This window comes from Gekko japonicus, unplaced genomic scaffold (genome assembly GCF_001447785.1).
Source record: "Gekko japonicus isolate JY-2015 unplaced genomic scaffold, Gekko_japonicus_V1.1 scaffold652, whole genome shotgun sequence".
NCBI lineage: Eukaryota > Metazoa > Chordata > Lepidosauria > Squamata > Gekkonidae > Gekko > Gekko japonicus.
The window spans coordinates 223,622-239,843 of record NW_015173143.1 but is presented as its reverse complement, the minus strand read 5'-3'; the positions used below and the strand labels follow the sequence as shown (position 1 = coordinate 239,843).

At 41.1% G+C, this 16,222-nt stretch overlaps 1 protein-coding gene across 1 annotated transcript in view; it reads left to right on the top strand.

The window, feature by feature from the left end:
* Positions 1-1,468: 1,468 nt before the first annotated feature.
* Positions 1,469-16,222, top strand: part of DAPK1 (death-associated protein kinase 1) — a 129,454-nt gene continuing 114,700 nt past the window's right edge. The window contains exon 1 of the mRNA XM_015422298.1: positions 1,469-1,546. Coding sequence (XP_015277784.1) covers positions 1,485-1,546 — 62 coding nt within the window. The 5' untranslated portion in view covers positions 1,469-1,484. The remainder of the gene's footprint in view (positions 1,547-16,222) is intronic.

The window sequence follows — 16,222 nt, the reverse complement described above, 5'->3', positions numbered from 1 at the left end:
TCTCCATTGATCATCCACAAGAAGGTCCAGCACTTTTACTGTTAGCAGTTAAGCGTTTGCCAGTCCAACCCGCGCTGTAGTCATCGCTAACTGATCTGTAGAAAGAACCCGGGATGCTGCTAAGCGTATTTCTTGTTACTATTACTTCTGACGAGCAAGGAAGCGCTCGCACAGGACTTGCGCGGCGTAGCCTTACACCTGTACGTCTGGGTGCGCGCGCCTGGCGCTTTCCCCCCTTACCGTTTTCGCGGGCAGGTCACGAGAGGAGAAGGAGGAGTGTGAGTGCGGTTGCTTTCTCATTGGCCAGATGCCGGAGTCCCTCTCCCTTGTGCGACTCCGGAGAGCGAGGACGCCTGCGAGGGGAGAGTGTCGCCGCCTCCTAGTTCCTAGTGTGGCCGGTGAGTCGCAGCGAGGCAGTGGGTGGGTGGGTAAGTAAGCGAGTGGGGAGGGAAGGCGCTGGCTGTCTGGGAAGGGGGGCGGGTTTTCTTCCTCTCTCCGGCTTCCCCAGCCCGCGGCGTCAAGAAGAACTCCTGGGTGCCCGTCCCCTCCCCCTGCAGCAGCGGCAGGAGAGCTCGGCGGAGGGAGGAGGAGGAGGAGGGGGGTTTCCTTCCCTTCGCTTCCCTTTCTCTCCCTCGGTGTTTGTTTAGCTGGGCTGCTTCCCTCCTTCGCCGGCGACGCTGCGGGAGGGAGGTGTTTGCAAAAGGCCTGGTGATACAGCCGAGGGATAGCGGGGATGCCCCCAGCTTGTTGCCTGGTGGTGTAAATGTGGCTCGAGCAGGCAGGTTGTGGTTTGCCTTAGCAGCGACCGCTCCTCCTGTTAGCACGTCCTAGTTGACCGGGTAACGGAGGGGGAGTCGCTGAGGAATGTGGCGTCCGTGCGGCTCGGAGGCGCCTTCCTGAGGTGAAATGGTGGCTTATGGTGCCCCCGCTGCTGCGGGGAAAAGGTGAGGTGTGCATTAAGAGGCAAAGCTTAAGAGTTGTGAAGGTAGATCCCCCCCCCCCTTTCAACAGAGGCTTTATTTTAGGGCGAAGCATTAGATCTCTCAGATTGGTGTATTTCCATTTTGCAGCTCTTACGAAGGGAGGAGGAGAGGAGATCTTTATGTACGGCAGTGGGAAAAACCCGAGTCTTCCATTTGCTGTGAGTCGAATTGCCAAGGCAGACCCAGGGTTTCTTGGAGAGCAAAGTTAACCAGTCAGTGGCCAGGCAGGATTAGTGATTGATCTCTACAGTGATTCTGAATCTTTGGATTAGTATGACATTCCACAATTACTGTGGAGTGTCGGTGTTGCAGTGTGCACATAACCACACCCCTCTTGCAAATACAGGCATTTTAATTAACCTACTGATTTTCTTTCTCCCTTTCTTTTTCAGGGCTTGTAGCCATGCATAAAATGTTGGTGAATCGTGCTGTGGTGATGAGCTGAAAGGCAAAGGTGGTGCTGTCAATGCCAGGTTGTCTTTCTGAGGAGTTGCAGCTATCATGACTGTCTTCAGGCAAGAGAATCTGGATGATTACTATGAGATCGGAGAGGAACTCGGAAGGTACTTGTTGGAGGGAAAGCATTTGGTGTCTTCAGAAACAAGAATCAATGGGCACAATAAGAGCTATACAGAATGGGAGGTGGAAGAAATTCATATACTGCTGGAATGAAGGGAGAATAGGCTCTAATGGATTAAAGGGTATTTGTATTTAGTATGGATGCTCTTCAGTGACTGCTTCTATGTTACGTATGAAGGAATTTATTTTGCAATCTTTTAGTGTCCACATATCTTGAAGGAGTCAGTACCTTGAACACATGCAATGTAAGGCTAGTGAATAATTGCTGGCATAATTATTACTGTGATAAGGAGGCCTCACTGCACATAAATGTGTCTTCAGATAACATTAGCTTAGAAAGGTGATTCCAAGTTAATGCATTTCATTGCATTAAACATAGGCTTAATGGATTTAGGAATATTATAATTGACAGTTGTATGTCTGTTTCATATTCCGGGCAATCCATCATAAGACAGGTTTGCATGTGTGGTTGATTGTTGCTAAGTTCTGATAATAACCATAGCAGATTGTTAGTTTACTTGGAGAAATTAAAGCTGACATGTACTATTAATAATCTATGCATCCACATCTTGGTTTTAATATAAAAGTGTCTGGGTCCAGATAGTTTCTAGTATTTGTCCTCAGTCTAATGAAGATCAGTCGCTTTCATGGTATCAGAGTTCAATTATTCTGTTCCAGCCAAATGTCAGATCAGGAGATTTATAGTCGTTAAGCAGTGTAGGTTTAACACAGCTTCCATAAAGCCTGTTAGTTGAATTGCACAGAATGCTGTGTCTGTGCCACAGCTTTATGATGGAAAACCCAGACCATTGACTAGCAGTTATAGTTTGCTTTTGATTTTAAATCTCCCAGCTTAATTGCTAAATGAAGCATATATTCTGTGGGAGTGCTTGTATGCTTACATTTTAGTTCAAGTTGTTGTTGTTATTTTAAGCTACTAGATGAAATGTAGGCTTGTATTTTCTATTAAATTTTCCAGTATAGTAAGTATTTTACTATTTTTATTTCATCTTTACAGTAGCCCAGAAAGGGAGGTTTTGTTGAAAGACAGGCACAATTGAAACATTATTCAAAACATATTTTAGAGTTTAGGAGCACTTCTAAATATTTGCATGTACTTTTTGCCCTCTTTACATTCTCTACTTCTTGATTATCACTAACCTTATCTTGCCACAGTGCCCCAATTTGAAAGCTATTAGCCTTCCCTCTCCCTCCAAGTCTAAAACCTTTGAACATATTTTGGATGCCAACCAAGATCTTAAAAAAAAAATCAGCAGATTTTTAACTGATTGGGGTATGTTTTTGGTCTCACTATGTTTGTAGCTGATCGGTAGTGTTTTAGCTGCTGCTGCTTTGTAGTATCCTTTTACTTGTCTGTAATGGTCTCAGTTGATTTGTTTGGTTTTGTATTTTGTTTTTAATTTATTGTTGGTTGTTTATGCTTTCATTGTATTGATTTGTTGTATATGCTTATCTGCCTTAGAAGCATATTTGTGAGGAAACAGGATGCAAATACCTAATGAATAAATAAAACTATGATAGGAGCTAATGTCCAACCATGGTTAACTATCATTTGCATACTCTGATTTGGTATAAGTATAAATCACAGTATGTCAGTCTGGGTATCACAGTAAGCTATACGTAATATAAACTGGTAAGGGGGGATGGGGGGAGAATAAGACTATGTATAGCAGTGGGAGTGCTCCCGACGTCTGATTTCAACCAGTGGCCTGTTCAGAGTTCATCATGAACAAATAGAAATTTGAACCTGATGTCTCCACATTCCAGAAACAATTCTGTAAAATTTTCTCTCTAAACTACAAACTCGTCTCATGAAAATCCTTGATTATATGTCTATACACCATAGTTGAAATACATATTCTCATAATTTATTTCAGAGATTGTACTGTTTAGATTTCAAACTAGAAGCTGACAGTATCTAAGTCATTATGATACATGTGTACTTTTAAATACCAGGCCTACCATTATTGCGAGATGCCTCCTGCCAGCAGCCATCCTTGATGGAGAAAAATAAAGAAAAAAACATTGGTGACGTGCTGCTATGTCACTTCCAGGGAAGACTTAGAAGTGATGTAGAATGCCTCAAGGAATTGCTAAGAACCACATGGTAAAACCATAGAGTTTGCAGCAGTTCCTAGAGCTACCCTACATCACTTCCAGGTTTTATCTGGAAGTCGCATAGTGATATATGCGCTGTCACAGCTCCCCATATACCCACCCCCAACCCTCCTGCTGGCTGTCAGGCACATCATAATAATTCTGCTTTTAATGTTTTGTCTATGTTAAAATGTGCAGTTCCTGTGTTCTATAGAAGTTAAACCCCATTACACAAGAAAAGGATTTAGGCTTCATTGGATTTTGTTTAGGATTGAAGTTTAAGTATAGGATCAGGATATATATCCAAATGTTGAAGCTTAATCTAATATCCAAGTTGCTTTTTCAATCCAGTCACAAAGTAATTGTAAAACCGTTTTTGGGAAAGACATTAAAATATTATTAGTGATACAGTTATGTGTATTTGTAGCACTTCAGGTATGTGAGGTCTAAATATTTTTCTTGGCCTCTGTCATTGACAGATACTTTGATTCCTATGGCTTTTGGGCAGGAATATATTGGAAGTGTTGTGGTACATGCAGAACAATATTTTTATTAATTGTCTCTAGAATGGCCAAATCGTATGTTTAATCTCATCTTTGTCACTGAATTGCTGCAGTGGAGATGTTTTCCTTTCTGATCATTTTTATAAATAAGATAAATGTGTTCTTTGTTTTGGTGCTCATATAAAGGAAGTTCCTCTTGAATTTACTGTTGTTGAGGCCGTATTATGCCAAATTGCTATGCAAAATATAAATCCAGTACTATGGCCTTTCATTGGAAGGGGGTTGGTCATTTTGAAAAGCAGAAACTAGTGTATCCCTGGAGTTTTTGAAAGCTGAACATGCACAGCTTTGTGAATATAATAGAAGATTTTGTGTTTTGATATGTCCTAGAGGAATCCACACCTTCCTAAAATGAGCACAGAAACAGCAACTAATTTATACGCTTGAATTTTTTTGCATTTTATTTCTGATGGCAGTCATACATAGGAATGAAATTATTAAAATGGTAATGTTTATCTTAAAATATAGTTTATTTCAGTTCTGTTATCTACTGTGAGCCATGCCTGGTATCTTCTTTGTACTAATTCCTAAACTCTATCTTAAGAATTTTTAAACTATTCTATCAGGGATGTGAAAGTAAACACTACATTAGACTGTAGGCTGCACTGTTTAGAAAATATAGGGGGGCGGGTGTGGAAAATTGTGATAAACATAGTTACAAATGAGAAAATAGCCCAAAATGTTTTAAAGTAAGAGTTTCAAATTGTGTAGCTTGTGAGAAATGGAGAGAAGATGGCATGGTATAGTCTGGTCTTGTCAGATCTCAGAAATTAAGCAGGGTCGGTACTTGAAAGGGAGACCACTAAGGAAGACTCTGCAGAAGAAGGCAATGGCAAACCACCTGTGCTTAATCACTTGCCTTGAAAGCCCCTTGCTGGGTTTGCCATAAGTCAACTACATCTTGACAGCACTTTACACACAGAGAGAGCTTGTGAGGAAAGTGTTTTTGTTGCGGCAGGATACTTATGGATGCTGGGCAGAGTTTATAGGTGCAATCAAATGGGTACATCTGGCTAGTGTCACGCACCTGTTGCCAGCCTGTCCCGTCCCACTGAAGATCCGCATTTAAAAGATAGCGCAGAAAAATTACTACCTAACACTTGCGACAGGCCGCAGATGGACTTCCGCCGTCTGATCGCTCCAGCGTGCTCCCCTCGGTGCGTTGAGGCACGCCGTCCTGCTGTCGTGTCTGATCACATTTGGGTGGGTCAAAGTGCACCGCTGCAAAAAGCCACACCTCCCCCCCGCGTTATCTGGCCCATGTGACCGGGGCCACAGTATTGCTTTCTTTTACTTCCCAACTGCTGTTGATGTTCATCACAAATTTACTAGTTTTGCTTCCTCAGTATGTTGGTTCTGATCTTTTAGTAGTAGTTTGCTCTAGATATGCTAATACTGCAAAAATAGTTAAATGAATAACCATATTCCGGACCATATAGCCAAGTGTAGTACGTATGTGTAGTATAACTAATGGCGTATAAGATGTGCAGGTCTTATTAGATCAAGTGTACTTTGGTATGTTAAGAAAGCTTTCTGAAAATGGACTTAATCTTGGACCAATGAAACTACCTTGTGTGTGGGATGCTATAACTGGAGGTGCCAAGGATTAAATTTGGGATCTTTTACAATATATGCATTATTTTTAAATTTATTTTAACATTTCCATTCAGAAAGAATGGAAAAAAGAGAATTGGGGCTCAAAATCCAACAACTAAATGTAATTTAGAAAAAGGGGGGAAAGGTATACGTTAGGGACAAAAAGTATAACGAAAGTGGTGACAGATCTACACATAAGATTCTCTAAAGGGTTTCTAAATATCTAAAAATAAGTCCATACACAATTGTTATCCATATGTTACATATGTGAATATTGATAAGTCTTTGGTTCTGCATTTATCTTTGCAGTGGTGTAATATGAGTCTTCTACCTTTAGCAAGTGGGACCCAAATTGGCTTACATCATTGTCTTCTCCATTTTATCCTCACAACAACCCTGTGAGGTAGGTTAGACTGAGAAAGTGTGACTGACCCAAGGTCACCCATTGAGCTTCCATGGCATGAGTGGGAATTTAAACCTGAGTTTCCTAGGCACTAGTCCAGCACTCTTAACCACTACAGCACATTGGCTTTAAGGCCATACTCTGTGCTTTGGCAAAATAGGGTGATCTAGCTCCTTATTTCATTTATTCCTGAGACTCTGTATATGACATTTATTAATTGGCATCAAATATTTATAGACAAAGGTTTTTTAAAAATAATTTTATTAGTTTATGCACAGAGGAAGGGAAAGTGGAAAGAAGGGATAAAAGGGAAGATACAGAAGTATATATATAAAAAGAACCAATTTAACATTCTGCATGCAAATCTTCTCATTAGAACTTCACAAGTACTACATCTATAATTCTTATTATTCTTCATTTAATCTTATTTTCTCAGTAGTTAAGTTTTAACCAGTCATAAAACGCCCTCCAAGGTCCCATAAATTCTTCTTCCATTTTTCCTTTTAATATATTAGTCAATCTGTCCATTTCAGCACATTCCATAATTCCTGTAGGCAGCCCCTCCCCCCCTACTATGTGGCCGTAGTTAGGGATAGCAACATTAGAAACTTCTGTAAACCGCCCAGAGACCCTAAGAACTCGAAACTATAAATAAATAAATAAATAATCTTCAATATCAGCTCATACAATGTTGGGATCTTCAGTGTTCTCCATGTCATTGCGAATGAAATTCTGGCTGCTGTTCTAACATGTAAAATAAAGTATCTGTGGTTCTTATCTAAGTCATCTGGTAAATAGTTTAACAGAAATATCTCTGGCTTAAAAGGTATTGTAATGTTCAAGATTGACTGTAAGAAAGCATGTATATTTATGAACCTTTTTGCATGTCCACCACATATGGTAGTATGATCCAACATAATTGTTACATTTCCAACACCTGTTACTCAAGTTTTTATACATTTTAGCTAACCTATCTGGGTTTAGATGCCATGTATAGAACATTTTATATAAATTTTCTTTAAATGAAACAGATTTAGTCACCTTACTATTCACTTTCCATATTTTACTCCACAAATGTTGTAGGTTTCATTTTTTCCATCGACTCAATTAGAGTTTCCAGGAGCAAAAGGGACTCTGAGATAATTAATGCCACAGGACCTTATGTAGATACCAACAGATGCTGCAGTGGGAAATATTGCCACTCAGCAGAAGCTGACAAGGCATATCTAGCCCTCAACTGAGAAAATGAAAAAACCCACATCATCATAGCCTGTTAGTTGGTCCAATGTAAAAATCCCTGCATCAGTCCAAAGCTTCCATAAAAAAGGTTTCTTCCCAATTTGTAGGTCTGAATTGGCCTATAATGTTAGCAGAGGGAATAGGATTCACTGTAGCTTAAGTAGATCCTAATGCATTCCACTTGGGGGCACCAGACAAGAAGCCTCCAAAAGAGCTCTAGATGGATAGTCCAACAGTAAGGAGCAATCCTAATAATTAGTACAAGCTAACAAATATGCCTGATGATAGAAACAATACATGCATGTGTTTTATCATAGATGTAGAATGACTGAGGAATTTGAACCTACAGCTATGGGCAAACACCAGGCATGCTTGCTTGGATTAAACAAGTGAATCACTAGTGTGTCCTGAATAATTGCCCAACCTGTACTTGGGAGCCACTTCACACAAATGATTTAGCTTTTGAAGTGGCACTCACATAATTTCATTTCAAGTGTATGTTTGTAAGGGCCACCCTTCTAGCTATGAATAAGGCTTAAAAATTTCAGTCTGGGTATAAGTTCCATCGAAACCAGTGAGACTTCCAGATAAATGGTTTGCGATTAAATTGTGCACCATGCATGTGCCGCATTATCTACATTAAAACATTATACTTAAAGTAAGCTTAGTTCTCCTTTGCTTATAACATCTGTTCAAGAGATAAACAATCAGCTAACCATATGATTTCATAAGGCCAAAGCAGATTTCAGTTCCCTTTGGGGTGGAAATGATTATGAATCAGAAACATAAGTCGTCCCCCCCTCCCCATTTAGTCCTCTTGTGGTTTAAAAGCTGTGTGACTGTACATTTTAAATAGACCATTCTGAAGTTCTCTTATTATACCTTGTTTCAAGGACTTTATGTATATGGTTGCCACACTGCCACATACTTCTGAGTTTTTTTATTAATGTTGATCAAAACAATCCTTATGATGATGGCATGTGTTTTTAATAAAGCTATCAGAGATAACATTGCTTAACTTCAGAGAAGTCCTATGTTTCAATGGTCTTCAGTGTTTAACCCCAACCTGCAAAAAACTGGTTCATTCTTTAGAAAAAAAGTTTAAGTCCAGTGGCACCTTTAAGACCAACAAAGTTTATACCCAGAATTAAATTTGGTTCGTCTTAAAGGTACCACTGGATTCAAACTGTATTCTGTTGCTTCAGACCAACACAGCTACCCACCTGAATCTAGGTTTATTCTTTGTTTTATATGTAAGGTTTATCTTCTATGTACTTACCCAGATTCAGCTATCCAGTTCTGTCTTTGCTTTCTTCTTCCTTCCTGTCTTTGGTAAACTGCATGACACAATTGTGGATTGCAACACACCAATGGAATGCTATATCTATGTTATGTAGATCTAGGGTAAACATGGCATTTTCTTCTTTCTCTTTGCAAGAATCTGCTGTTCACTTTTGTTGGCTAGTAGAGAGGGGTGAACTCTGAAGAGGTGACTTTCCAGAGGAGAGGATACATGGGGAAAATAAGCTTAGGATGCTAATGTTGTATTTTAAAGCAATTTAAAATTATCTGGAATTTTTTTACATGGATTTTGCTCTGGACTGCTGCTGGAGGGTTCACATTTGACCAGCAGTAGCTTAGTATTTGCTGGAAGATCCAGGTGTAGTATGCAGTTTTCTCTGGAATGTTTTAAAGACAAAAGCACAGATAGTTCTGCAACAAGGAGATCTACTTACATTAGATAGTATGTTCTTGTTTGTATTAGAACATAAAAGGTACCCTGTTGGATCAGACCATTGGTCTATATAATCTAGCATTCTGTTTCAGAGAGCAGCCAACTATCACACCAGGCAGGCCAATCATCTATATCCTTTTCTCTTATGTTCCTAATGATCAGATCGCCCATTATCAAAAATCTGTCTGCCTCGTAACACTAGCAGGGTATCTTGGCATGAGGGAATAGCAGTTCATCATTTGAGAAACGTGTTCCTCCTATGGTTCTCCATACTGTGAGCATTCAAGCAAACTTCTTTCACCAACTTTTAGGTGTCCCAGGGTGTATGGGCCTAGAATTGGGCCAACATCTTATTCAAACAAAAGGTTGGCTACTAACATTTAAATATTGGCTCAAAATTCACTTTAGAGCCTCCCCAAATTCTCTAATTTCTTGCTTAAAAATGGTACACACAGTCCCCTTTGGTTTTCAAAAATAGAAGAAAAAAATCATCAAATAGGCTTTTCGACTGATTATTTTCTCCAAATGGATGAAACCTCAATTTTTTAATCTATTAGACAAAGACTACTTGATCTAGAATTACATAATTTTTGTCCTTTACATCCACATATTTATGCACAAGCTCATCTTAACCTCTCAACCCAACATGGCCAAATGGTCCATTACATAACCTCAGCCTTCCTTCTCATCGTAGAGCTTTCATGCTGGCTCAGCAGAACGTCTTTCCCTCAGACATGTTGTGGGGTTGATTTAACAACATCCCCCCTCAGGAAAGACTCTGCAAATGTTCCAGCATGGCCCCAGATACAATCTTCCATATTTTTCTGGACTGCCAGCGGCACACATCCTTACGTATGAAACTCTTACCCCTTCAGCCATGCTTATTTACTAATAATTTTAAAACTGTTCAAAATTTTCTAATACTGATACTACAATTATGGTTGCAAAATTCTAAGCAGAATCAACCGCACTTAGATACAGATTATTTTACATAATATACATATTTATTGTCTATATTTACTTACTGGAATTAAATTTATCTTCTTAAGTGTATTTACTGTACACTATTATGCCATTAAAGGTGTCTGAATCTGAATCATACTGTGAGAACCTCAGTCTCCACAACAGCAGAGAAACTATCCGCACAAGAGCGGGATAGTTTTGTCAGGTCCCTGGAGGTCTTCTCCGCATGCCTCTGCTGTTCTCTTAGTGATCCAGGACAGCAGTCCTAGTGTCAAGGGAATGAACCTGTTTCCTAAGAGCCAAGCAACAACTGGTTCCTCCTAAAAGGGTGGTGCTGCGGGTCTACCCATCTTGCCTGTCCTCATTAGTGAAGTCTGATGGATCTGCAGGACAGAACTCACATAAAATATGCTGCTTGCCTAAAATGTACAGCTTATATATGAGTTTATAAGCCCCCTGCCCCCGAGCAATACCATGCATATTAGGCTACCGCAGATCAACTTAACACAAACTATACCACAATCTGAAATCAGAAAATAACTTTCATAGAAACCTCAGGAAAGTGAAGAACCCACAGAATTCAACCATGACCTAGGCTTGCCAAGTCCCCCCGCGGGGTGGGGAAACCCCTGCCCCAGAGGCCTGTTCCCCGCCGCCAGCAGATCGGGCCCTGGGGGGAACCCCACCCCGACGTGCGCATCACCAGGAAGTGACGTTAGGACGCCGGGCACGCTGGGGGCGGGGCCACGACCATTGGAGGGAAAACTCTATGGTGCGCTCCAGTCGCCGCCCGGGAGTCCCCCACTGCAGCTAAGAAACAACTTGGCAACCCTACCATGACCACATGTTATAGGTATTTTTATGTGCTCAATTCCTTGGTTGAAGCATGAGTTTAGAAAGATGTACACATCTTTTCAGATGGAGCAAGATTTCTTTCTTCAGTTTTCTCTTTTAATTCTCATGCACAAGGATAGGCTCACAAAATTATATGTCTTTCTGTTTCTGTCACATGTGCATCTCTCTTGATATATACACACACATGCACATATGTATGCATGCCAGTACTGGGGACAAATGAAGCTAGGTTGTCCTCATGCCCTTGTAAGATTCCCAGAGACATGGCTGATCATGGCCAGAAACACGAGGGATACATAAGGAGCAAACGCCATGAACCATATTTGTGCTCCTGCATTGGCTTGAGGACAGTACTGGAGCTTCATAACTTTGTTGCAGTCATCATCCTGAGGGAGAAAAGATCCTGTAAAAGTAAACAAATATTGGTTTATATTAGACGGTGACCACCACCATCCCCAGTGGTCACTTGGAATTGAATTCATAGAAACCTAGCTGTTTTTTCCAATAAAAATGTTTAGTATCTCTGAATACCCCAAGCTCTACTTCAAGCTCAGAAAACCTCATAAAGATAGTCTGAAACCCCACCTTGCTCTTCCTGTCCCTATCATACTTACTGTAGCAGTTTTGGGAAACACTAGGCTGGTGGCAGTGGCAAGGCAGATGTTCAGGCAGCCACCTAGTGAATGAGTAGAAAAAATCTCTTTCTCTCCCTGCCCATGTCTCTGACCTTTCCCCAGGCTGCCAAGGTGCTGTGCCTCTGTTCATCATGGGAAATGTAGTGCTTATGTAGCTCTGTGTTTCCCAGGGTTCACTGGAGAGAGATTTTTTTTTTCTTAGTAGTTCAGTGGCTGATTCACAGCCAGCCATTGCAATCTAGTGCTGTGGAAAGTGTAGTGGGGAGATATAATCCCAGAACTGGAGAATTGTAATGCTCACCCTCCTCCTAAAAGTGAGCATCACAAGTTTCCTAAGCTTGTCAGTTCAGTGCAAAACATACAAGCTTGTCCAGTCTCCCTAATTTATATTGATTTATTATTGGAGAAAGGTGACTTATCTAAAGCTGACAACTAAATATAAGGAAGAGGAGGAGTCTGAGATCCCATGATAAATTTCCAGTTTTTACACTTAATTTAATTCTCATGCTTACCCTCCCAGAAAGAAAAATGCCATTTTTCCCTTACTTTGTCAACGATGCATTGCAAAAAGCCGCTGTGGTTTTGGAAAGGTGGTTTGTTTGCACTTAAAGGCAAAAGAAGAAAGTGATTGCTTTTCTTTTTCATTTTGATCCATGGTGACTACCTCATATTCCCTTAATGGGTATCTGAAGTTAGAACATCAGTTCTTTAGTACTGGTAACACTCAAAGTCTAAAAGCCTTTTTTGTTTAAAATCGTCTTGAGCTTTAAATCAGTGAAATGCCATTCATTATTGTCAGTACTGTCATTGTCCGGTGTTGGGAAAAGTCACTAGAAATTATTGTGAATCAGTAGCTTTGTTGTGCATCTGCTGTCATATTATAAGGAAAAAACAAAAACAAATCTGTCAAGGTCAGTATTGTCTACTCTGAATGGCAGTGGCTCTCCAGGATCTCAGGACAGAGGACATATAACCTGAATTCTGATCCTTTAGCTGGAAATGTTGTGGATTGAACCTGGGACCTGCTGCATGCAAAAGAAATGTTATCACTGAGCCATGGCTTCTCCATGGAGTATGCTTACAATGCTATAAAATTCTATAAGTGATGGTTGAGGAGGTTCTGTTCCACTGTATCTGAGGAAGTGTTGCTGGCACACAAAAGCGTATGCTGTGAATAAAACTTTGTTGGTCTTAAAGGTGCCACTGGAGTCAAACTTTGTTCTACTGAACAAGATATTACTTAGGTAGCAAGGTAAACACAGTTTTGGCAGGCAAGAAGAAACTGAGTTTCTTTACACATGTACGATATAATGTTCACCCTACAAATTTTTGGTGGTTGAGAGTCCAGTTTCAATGAGATACTGGGCATCCGCACTATGATATGAGTAAGTTCTATCTATCTGTCTATCTAGTACCGCTCATATGGCTATCACCTTAAGCAGAAATTAGGACAAAAATATTTTAAAATACCTTATTCAATACTATTTCTCTTATATTTGTTTGTTGCACCTAAGAATTTTGCCACTGAGCAGGTGACATAATCATTTGTATCCGATAGTAGCCATGGCACCTGGGCTCGCACATTTAGCAGTTCCGTATCTTTAAATAAAGGGTGACTAGATTAGCCTTCAACGTTGAATATAGGAACATGAGTAAGTTATATTTGCTGGCCTGCATCATCTTTGAATTTGAGTTGAGTAACAGGGCAGTCCTGAATATATACCCTTAAATCTATTCACTAACTCTTCTTAGGATTACACTGTAAAGTGACAGGATTTAGATCACAAATGGGTCATTTCATTTTTGAATGTGCTTTCACATAAACAAGTCCTCTCTCTATTTTTATTCTTATTATTTATTTATTTCATCAGAGTTTTATCCTGCCCTCCCCCACAAGCGGGCTCAGGGCAGGTTACAACCCATTAAAACTGGTAGAATACAACACAAGAAGTCCAATTTAAAATACAGTGTATCTAGAATCTCTAAGATGGCAATCAGTCCTGAAAACCCTGGGTGCACCTGCAGTCCATGCACAGAAGGATCAGGACGTTGGGCAGGTGGTAGTCAAACATCACCGATAGTATGTCTGCATACAGAAAGAGAGAAGTGGGGTGAAGCAGGGGAGGCCAAAGAAATGGACACCTGCCACCTCAACCAAAGGCCTGGCAGAACTGTAATAAGTCCCACAGGGACCTGATCTCACCTGGTAGAGCATTCTACCATGCCTTTGGGGCCGGGGATAAGGTTGCCAGGTCCATCTTCATCCCCAGTGGGGATTTGGGGGGCGTTCCTGAAGTGGGTGGGGCATCTCCAATGTGATGATGTCACATTGGGACATCCCAGCTCCAAGCCCTGCCCCCATGAGGACGGTCCTGCAGGCTGTGAGCACTTAAAGAGCACTTTAAGTGCACACAGCTGGCAGGACAGGGCCCTGCACACCTGATCTCCCAGCGGCATTAAGTGGTAAATTAGAGAGTTATTAAATATAAAAGTATGATAGAAATAGTACTCATTTTAATCTGAATGGCTGGAGAATTTGCAGTAGATTTGGGAATACCTGTAAAAGAAATATGCTGACCCAGCTACTGGTCCATACAACAATCTACTTTCCTATTTTCATAGAATCACAGAGTTCGTAGGGGCCATACAGGCCATCAGAGAAACTGAAAAGCACTTGTACACTTTTGTAGACCAACCTTTGGTTGTATTTGATACCTTTATTTCAGAGTGTAAAAGTTATAGCAGTGGTTTTCTTTGGTGAGCTTATTTTATTTTTCCCATTGTATTCACACCGAAGCCTGTCTTGTTTTTGAGGCTTTTAGTTAGGGCAGCGGATGTCCCCTCTCTGTTGGTGTCCCCTCAGTGGTTCAGTTCTGTATTTTCATCGATGGACCCCAACTTGTAACAGGCTGCATCTGTGAGATTTGACCTGATTTGTATGATATTAATATTACTGTATTTTATTGGAGTTTTAACTGTTTTTACTCTGTATATATTTTATTTATTTATTTATTAAATTGAATTTACTAGGCCGCCCTTCCCTACAAGTAGGGCTCAGGGTGGCTTACAACAGGATAATATACAATCTCAGATTAAAATAAATTAAAACAAGCCAATAAATACCTATACATAAAACAACATTATCAAGGTGGCAGAAATACAGCATATATAAGATGGCAGAAAAAACTCCCACACCCTGGGGGGAGGGGTTACGAGAGATGGGGACTTGTGTGAGAGTGCCAAAAGAGAGTGCCCTGTTGCTGTCTTCAACCGAAGGTCCAGTAGAACATCTCTGCCTTGCATGCCCTGTGGAATGGTAACAACTCCCGCAGGGCACAGATATTTTTGTATACCAGTTATTATGCAGGGAGAGCAGGATATAAATCAAAAAATATAAAATGCTCTGAGCCTAGGAGCATTAAATGGCTGGGCATTGCAAGCTTTTCCCCTCCCCCCCAGGTCTACTCAGAGTGGCAGTGGCTCTTCAGTATAATGTCCCCCTTTCTGTGGGTTCCCAGGTTAGAGTACTCACTCAGGCACCCATTCTCAGGTCCATTCAGCAGAGACAAGCTGGCTCAAAACATCAAGTCTGTATTTGCAGGGAGACAACTCCAGCAAGCAATAGTTCCAAGTATACAAACACTGAAAAGTGAAACTTCTTGAGCTCCACTTCATTGAAATACGTTGCAGCACAGATAAAGTTGCAAAGGAAATGTGGAATGGATTTCTATTAAGATCTCTGGTCCCAGATGGACTACTTTGGGACTGAAATGACAGTCACCAGAGTGAAATGACAGTCCCTAGGAGTAGCAGAAGCATTCTGGGATTGGAATGAGAGCCCCCAGAGTGGAATTCCATTCTCGGAATGTTGCTGCTACTCCCAGGGGCTGTCATTCCACTCTGTGGCCTGTCATTCCAGTCCCAGAACACAGATTCTCTTGCTAGAGACAGTCATTCTACTCTGGAGGCTGTCATTCCAGAGCACTGTTTCTATTGCTGGAAACAGTCCCAGAGTAGTCTATTTGGGTGCAGAGACCTTAATGGAAAAATCCATTTGTTATTTTCTTTGTATCTTTGCAAGCCAAGAAGACCTTCCTGCCGAAGCAGGCAAAGGGATGTAGGGAGCTGGGAACTTTGGCAGCCTCAAGCTTCAAAGGGAGAGGGCAGGAAGGGGGGGGGGAAGAAAAGAGCCGCGGGCCTGATTAAAGCCATGGGCAGGCTGCTTCCAGCCCATGGGACTTAAGTTTGACACCACTGCTCTAGTCCAACCCCCTGCTCAATGTAGGATCAGCCTAGAGTATCCCTGACAAGTGTTTCTCCAGCCACTGCTTAAAGACTTCCAGTGAGGGGGAGCTCACCACCTCCCTAGGCAGCTGATTCCACTGTAAACTCTAACTGTAAAAAAGTTTTTCCTAATATCCAGCTCGTACCTTCCCACCTTTTAAACCCATCATTGCGAGTCCTGTCCTCTGCTGCCAACATGAACTGCTCTCCATCCTCCTCCAAGTGGCAGCTCTTCAAATACTTAAAGAGAGCAATCCTGTTCCCCCTCA